Source organism: Lolium rigidum, chromosome 1 (genome assembly GCF_022539505.1).
Source record: "Lolium rigidum isolate FL_2022 chromosome 1, APGP_CSIRO_Lrig_0.1, whole genome shotgun sequence".
Classification (NCBI taxonomy): Eukaryota; Viridiplantae; Streptophyta; class Magnoliopsida; order Poales; family Poaceae; genus Lolium; species Lolium rigidum.
The window spans coordinates 249,210,675-249,217,856 of record NC_061508.1 but is presented as its reverse complement, the minus strand read 5'-3'; the positions used below and the strand labels follow the sequence as shown (position 1 = coordinate 249,217,856).

The 7,182-nt window shown below is 39.8% G+C and overlaps 1 protein-coding gene across 1 annotated transcript; it reads left to right on the top strand.

Moving 5' to 3' along the window:
- The first annotated feature begins 792 nt into the window (after nucleotides 1–792).
- On the top strand, nucleotides 793–6,766 carry LOC124683485 (protein DETOXIFICATION 16-like). The gene is made up of 8 exons (XM_047217988.1): nucleotides 793–925; nucleotides 1,770–2,314; nucleotides 2,421–2,507; nucleotides 2,593–2,649; nucleotides 2,721–2,959; nucleotides 3,589–3,707; nucleotides 3,857–3,943; nucleotides 6,433–6,766. The coding sequence occupies exons 1-5, from the start codon at nucleotides 854–856 to the stop codon at nucleotides 2,878–2,880; spliced, it is 921 nt and encodes a 306-aa protein (XP_047073944.1). The 5' UTR covers nucleotides 793–853; the 3' UTR covers nucleotides 2,881–2,959; nucleotides 3,589–3,707; nucleotides 3,857–3,943; nucleotides 6,433–6,766.
- The last annotated feature ends 416 nt before the right edge of the window (nucleotides 6,767–7,182 follow it).

The following is a 7,182-nucleotide window of genomic DNA, read 5'->3' as shown; positions in this document are numbered from 1 at the left end:
CCTGAAGCACACTGCCACTTGAGCACTCGTGTCTGGCTCAGCTTCCTTTTTAATTCGTCCTCGGAAAGCAACTTCACTTGAGTTTGCTTGGAGAAAACTGGAGTGCTGCTTGACTTTACAATTTTATGTATAATCTGCACAAATATTTAAGTGACTACCATACACCTTTCCCGACTGTTTGTTTTTTAAACCACAGTCGATTTTGTAGACTGTCTAGGTGTTTGTAAAATATTTCCTCCTCGGATCCTTCTTGTTGTAGTTTTTTATTTACTTTTTTGAATCCCATGAACTTTTGTTCGAATTTGGTGCATAGTTTAATTGCAGACATCTCTTTTGAACCTCATGAACATTTGAATTGTGAATAATTTTTTTCAAACCCTATTTTATTTTCAAATACATGAATCTCCAAAATCTGAACTTTATTAAGTGCAAATGTATTCAAAACTTGAAATTTTAATCTATTTAAAATAAAATAAAATAATAAGAAGAAAAGAACATAAAAATAAAGAGAAATAAAAATAAGAGTAAAAAAACCCAGCAGAAAACAGAAAAACCGTGAAGAAAGAAACGGAACCACAAATAAATGGGCCTGTCCAAAAGACACGAGGGCATATAGGACCAGGCCATTTCAGCCGTCCCATTGAAATGGGGGCCTACAAATGAAGTAAGCTGCCGGATCTTTCTTGCTGCCGTAGCACCGCCGCGTATTCGGCGGCAGCCGCCCGGCGTACAGGCGATGTCCGGCGCCGCCCCCTCCCCCGGTCTCCTGTCTTCTGGTTTCCCTCCGACGGAGACGCCGTGCGAAATCAAGGCGGAGTGATGCAGCGGATGGGATCGATCCGGCGGCGCTGGCATGCGGCAGCGCGATTTGGTAGGTGGGCACCGGCAGCGAACCAAGTGCTCACCTGCTCGTGCTGTTGCCTCTGTACGTATCACTCCTGCCGTTGGTCCACACTGTTTTACCTCTCATTGTTTCTTTCAGTTGCTTGTAAATTCAAATTCTCTACGCACCTTCTACGAAGTTGCACTTGCAGTAGAGCCCCTACTGCTGCTTCTACTGTAAAAAAGAAAAGAAGATATGGATGCACTGAAAATCATATAACAGTATTCCAATTCAGCTCAGCCAGGAACCAACGTATTTATGCCTGATCGTATGCCTTGGTGACAACAAGCTACTAACAAGATTTCTTCAATGTCTAACGCTTCTATGCTACTACTTGTAGTCTTACCATACATAGGCATAGGCCCAACATATTTATGGCAATACATGTGTTTGACCTTTCTCAAACAAGATTTAGCAGTATGTGTTTGCCCAATATCCTCATAAGATATACTACTTGAAATTTTTATCCTGGTTTAAACTGAATTTTATTCAAGTATATATATTTGGGTACCAGTCTTCTTCACAAGTACTTACTTACCTAGTACTAGTAATTTACATTGTTGTCTTATTTTCGAAAAAAAATCCAGATATTTTATTATGCACAACCACATTACCCTTGATCTTTTGACCTTGGGTTTCAATTGGCCCTCTAAGCAATATTTTTTATGTTAGAGAGAGAAAATCAATCCCCAGAATGCTTTGCTTAGAAGCTAGTACTATATTTTATTTTCACCATCTATAAGTTCCACGTATGAACCCAGGGATGTGTGCTTCTTTGTGCCTGCAAGGAAAACTAGCATCATTTTCTTTAATTTACAAAAGTAGGGAAACATATATTTTATAGACTTCATTATTGAGTTGTAATGTCTCATTTCTTTTGTCGTAGGTGGGACTGAGCGCTGCACTAGACACATTCTGTGGTCAAGCCTTCGGTGCAAAAGAAAAAGCTTCTGTAGGTGTACACACGCAGAGAGCTATGCTAGTGCTATTTGCCATATGCATTCCAGTGTCAGTAGTGTGGAACTGTACAGAGCCTATACTGATCTTCATTCGACAAAATCGAGAAGTTTCCGCCGTCGCTGGTTCCTACATCCGATGGATGATCCCAGCATTATTTGGTTATGCACTTGTTCAATGCCAGACTAGGTTCCTGAACAATCAAAGGGTCGTGCTTCCCTTGATGCTTAGCTCATTGCTCTGTTCTGTGCTCAATGTACCGCTGTGCTGGCTTCTCGTTCTCAAGTCTCCTCTTGCCAACAAGGGGGCTGCCATGGCTCTCTCTATCTCATATTGGTTCAATGCCATCTTGCTTGCTCTTTATATCAAGTACTCACCCACTTGCAAGGAAACATGGACTGGATTTTCAAGGGATGCCTTCCACCATGTGCCTCAGTTCCTCAAGCTTGCTGTGTCATCAGCATTAATGATATGGTGAGTGCTTTCAATTCTAGCAAGGCGATATATTAATGTTAGTCAGTTTTTATACAGATTCTTGTTTATCTTGCTTTTGTCTGACCTGAAAATTTTGTTAATCAAGTTTGAGATTCTGGGCGTTGGAGCTTCTAGTGCTTCTTTCTGGTATTCTGCCAGACCCAAAACTCGAAACTTCTGCATTCTCGATCACGTAGGTTTTGTTATTTTTCTTTTCTCTTGAAAACTACACAAAATTGTCCGGATTTTACTTATACTGGCATCCTTGGATCTCATAGGCGTAATACATCATCAATTGTTACCATGATCTCTGTTGGTTTGAGCACTTCCGCCAGGTAAGTTAACCAACTGTAACTTTACAATTCTTTTGCCCAACAGTTTGGTCATACAATTTATTTGTTTTCAGCATACGTGTCTCAAATGAGTTAGGCGCCGGTCGTCCAAAACAAGCGCGGAAAGTTGTATTAATTGCTTTGTTTATAGCTACTTCTGAAGGCTTGAGCGTATCATTACTTCTAGTCTTGTTAAGAAATGTATGGGGAAAGGTTTATAGCAACGAAACCTAAGTTGTAAAGTATGTGGCCAATATGTTACCGTTGGTCGCCATTAGCCATCTTTTTGATTCAACACAGTGCTTGTTTGCAGGTACATAAACATTTTATTTTGTTTATCTACAAGTGTACCATTACCCGCAATTGTTGATTCTAATATACCTGTCAGCCACATTCTGGAAATCCTTGCACATATATTAGACTTCTCGGCATGCTTTTATCACATGGCAAACTATGACACCATGTGTATCTCATGATTTAAATAGAGTCTGAACTTTTCAACAGGAAAATTGAGGAAGTACTGAAAAGATTTAGGTTAGCATTTTTCACTGTTAATGGAATATGCGCTAATTTTGCTAAATGCACAAGTACTATTAGAATCATATACCTAAAATCCAAGGAATGTACCATTCCTTAAGGTTACAACTTGGCCCATGTGTCAGGGATAAATGAGGGGCACACGTGCACCATTTGTGGAGCCCATGGATCGATTACATTAAAATACCTTCGCCGAATGTTTTTGAGAATTGTATTTCAGAAGGAAAATCTGTGTTTCATTTTGAATGTCAATTACGTTTCAAACTACAGACCTTTGGAATAGAAGGATATGGTTTTGTTTTGGAGCAGAGGGGTGCACCATAGCTTACTTGTCATTGTAAAGACATGAAAAAATTATGCTGCAATGAGTGGTACTCATGTGTTCATCATTATTTGGATTGCTAGGTACATTGAGGGGATGTGGTTTGCAAAAGATAGGCGCAATAGTAATGATAGGAACGTTGTACATTATTGGTATTCCTCTTTCAGTTGTTTTGGGCTTTCCTGTTCACCTGAGATCAAAGGTACTATACACTATTCTTCAGTTAAAATTCTTTACTCGTGAAGTTCATGAGCTATAATCAAGTGATATTGAATAGCCCATGAAGTTACTTCCGTGTTTGTATTGCGACTAAAAAAAGTAACTGTCAATTCTTTGTCACTGTTGGAGCAGGGCTTTTGGATTGGGTTCATCATCGCACTCTTCGTTCAAGATTTGATATTTGGAATGCTATTTTCATGCATTAGTTGGGAGAACCTGGTAAGTTGCATACATAATAAATTGAGTTGCACTTCAACTGTCTTAACACGCATAAGATCACAACAAATACACGACTAACGTGTTCTAGTTTGTATTATGAGAAAGCAGTTGACCTTACTAGAAGTCATCCTGCATTTAGTGGTTTGAGTGCATGGAGTAGCGGCCGCAGGGTCAGGGTGTGCCCAACTGGCCAGGCCAATGGTCCGACATGACATGCCTAGCCTATCCTCCTTCACATGATCGACATGCGTAGCTCCAAGAGCCGATCTAGATAAACTTTCGATTTGGCCATTTCCTGCGTCCATATTCCCATGTTCGCTGGGAGGCTGCTGAAACCAAATAGCTCGATCTGCACTGGGATATCAGGATCACGATGATCTTGAAATTATCCAGCACAAGGGGGCCTGCTTCTTGGTGCCACGAGGTTTTACGGTGTTAGATATATGTAATCTTGTCATGTTGGTACGTAGTTTTAAGTCAGTGGCTACTGGTGTATGCACCATAGAGTATTTGCATGTAGTTTGGAGATCTAGTACAGTAGTACATGGGGTGTGTGGCAAGCATTGAGTAGGAATAGAAGAGTTATTAGTAGTAGCATTAGAATAGGTCTTTGTGCATGCTTGCTTAGAGTTGCTCAGGCTATGTGCGTGCATGCTATCCTCCTTCACATGATCGAGTGTTTCTAGGAGGGCTAGTTAGTGGTGTGAGTGCATGGAGTAGCGGCCGCAGGGTCAGGGTGTGCCCAACTGGCCAGGCCAATGGTCCGACATGACATGCCTAGTCTATCCTCCTTCACATGATCGACATGCGTAGCTCCAAGAGCTGATCAAGACAAACTTTCGATTTGGCCATTTCCTGCGTCCATATTCTCTGGAAAAGGATGTGTCGCTCGGAGCAATGTATGTCAGAGCTTTATGCATCATCTCCACGTACGAGATTCCTCTCGTCGTAATAGGTTCTTCTTTCATTTCTTGGGTGCAATAATATACTACTGTACTATGCACGTAGTACCATGTCTTCCAAAACCTCATACACCCCGTGTCCGTGAGGGAGGGCCCGGACCCCTCGTGCTGTGTTTCTTCTCTTGTGTCCATCACTGTTGCGGCCGTGGGCGTACAGCCTTTGATTGATTCTGTTGAAAAATTTCTTCTGAAATGATGAGGTTACGTTGCACAATTATCATGTGCTGATCGATGTGACTGCCGGATTGATCATCACCCTGGAGCCGGAGGCATGGACCAGTTTGAGACTATAGCTACTCTAGGGTCATTTCGATTTGGCATTTTGTATGCACGTGCATGCTCTATGGAAAAGTATGTATCCCAGAATAGTGTCTTTCAAAACTTAATAGTAGCTGATCTTCACGAGATGTCTCTCGTCGCACTAGGTTCATTTATTCTTTTTTCTTTTGCGAAAATAGATTCATTTATTCTTTCTTGTGTGCCACAATATGCTGCCGTTGTGGGCGTAAGTTAAACATGTACTATGCCTTCCAAAACTTTATATGTGCAGAGAGGTAGGAGTATGAGTACCGACGACCTACGTGCCGTGTCATTATCAAGGTTTTTTTTCTAGGTGGAGAAAATTTACTGGTGGGCAACGGCATTTACGGTTTTCGAAAAGAGCCAGCCAAAATACTGCTCGAGATTTTTCAAACAAATTTTTAAATTTGTCGAAAATTGACACAAATCTGCAAATTTTGATTTTTTTTTTGTAAATTCCAGTAATTCAGTTCGGTAAAATTTTCTCTCGGCGAGCAACGGTATTTACGTCAAAATACCGGCCAAAATACTTCTTGAGATTGTTCAAACAAATTTATAAATTTGACGAAAAATTGACACACATCTCCAAATTTATTTTTTCTTTGCAAATTTCAGTAATTTCGTCCGGTAGAAGTTTCTCTCGGTGGACAACGTATTTACGGTTTTTGAAAATTCAGGCCAAAATATTGCTCAATATTTTCAAACGAATTTATAGATTTGTTGAAAATTTGACACAAATCTCCAAATTTGAATTCTCTTTGTAAATTCCAGTAATTTTATCATGTAGAATGTTCTCTCTGTGAGCAACGGTATTTACAATTTTCAAAAATACAAGCCAAAATACTGCCCAAGATTTTTTAATGAATTTATAAATTTGTTGAATATTTGACACAAATCTTAAAATTTGTTTTGTTTTTGTAAATTCCAGTAATTTTGTCCGGTAGAATGAGATTTCGTAAATTCCAGCAGAGAAAAAAATATCCCTTGGCCCATATGGAACTTGAAGTTCGCTATATTATACTAGTATGTATCTAGACACTCTTTAGTGTTTCAATATTTTTTTATTGATGAATACTCCGTATTGGTTTTCTAGTTAACCGGTTAGTTAGTACTGTCTAGCTAGCTGGTGAGCGTGTAGATGTACCAATTTATTTTTTGTGACAACGTGAGTATATAGTTGAATTTGGATTTGTATTCATATTTATATTTTTTTTCTTTTTCTTATAGGCTGCCAAAGCTAAAGAGAGAGTATATGATTCCATCTCACAAAAAGAGAACATCTCAGAGGACAGTTTAGCACAACTTAAAGGTGTAAGGAGTACTGTACAAGAAGAAGATCATGTATGTCCACCACACATGCCTTGATCAGAAAACCAAGGGACGTGGACAAAGTTTCACCTCACATGCCTTGATCAGAATACCAAGGGACGTGGACAAAGTTTCACCTACTTGCTCCTTCGGCAGATCCTAGAAGTAAAAGATCTACCGCCTTTACCTAACTGTATTGGTTGTATCGCCTTGATGCGATTTTTGAATCAATAAAAGCTCCCTTTAAAGGTTAGTCTTCTGAAGGCATACAATAGATGCGCCCGTCGTGCTGACAAGGCTCAGAACAACCGTGTGGCCTGGAGCGTGAGAGGTTGAGAGACCCTAGACTCCAATCATAGAGCTTTGTGGTTGTCTTGAACTCTTGATCATGTCATCTTCAAGAGGTACCTCAAACAGTGGGCGGTACACCACCATATCATCTTCAAGAGGGACCTCAAACAGTGTTTGGTACACGTTCCCCTCTTAATGATCCCCAACATGTTCACCAACGCTGACTTTGTTTTAGAGGTAGGTCATGTTTTATAGCTTGGAAACTATGGAGTGGATTTTTATAGCTCGAGCTACATGTAGCTCTCTTTTTTTGAAAAAATTGAAAATAACATTTAAAAGTGTAAAAAAATCTCAAAATTTGAACTTGATATACCTTAT

What these genes read in the sequence shown, in the direction of transcription:
- LOC124683485 (XM_047217988.1), top strand. Translation starts at nt 854, where the DNA reads ATGCGGCAGCGCGATTTGGTAGGTGGGCACCGGCAGCGAACCAAGTGC. An exon ending in CTGCTCGTGCTGTTGCCTCT is followed by an intron (nt 926 to 1,769) that starts GTACGTATCACT and finishes CTTTTGTCGTAG; the next exon opens with GTGGGACTGAGCGCTGCACT. An exon ending in TCATCAGCATTAATGATATG is followed by an intron (nt 2,315 to 2,420) that starts GTGAGTGCTTTC and finishes TTGTTAATCAAG; the next exon opens with TTTGAGATTCTGGGCGTTGG.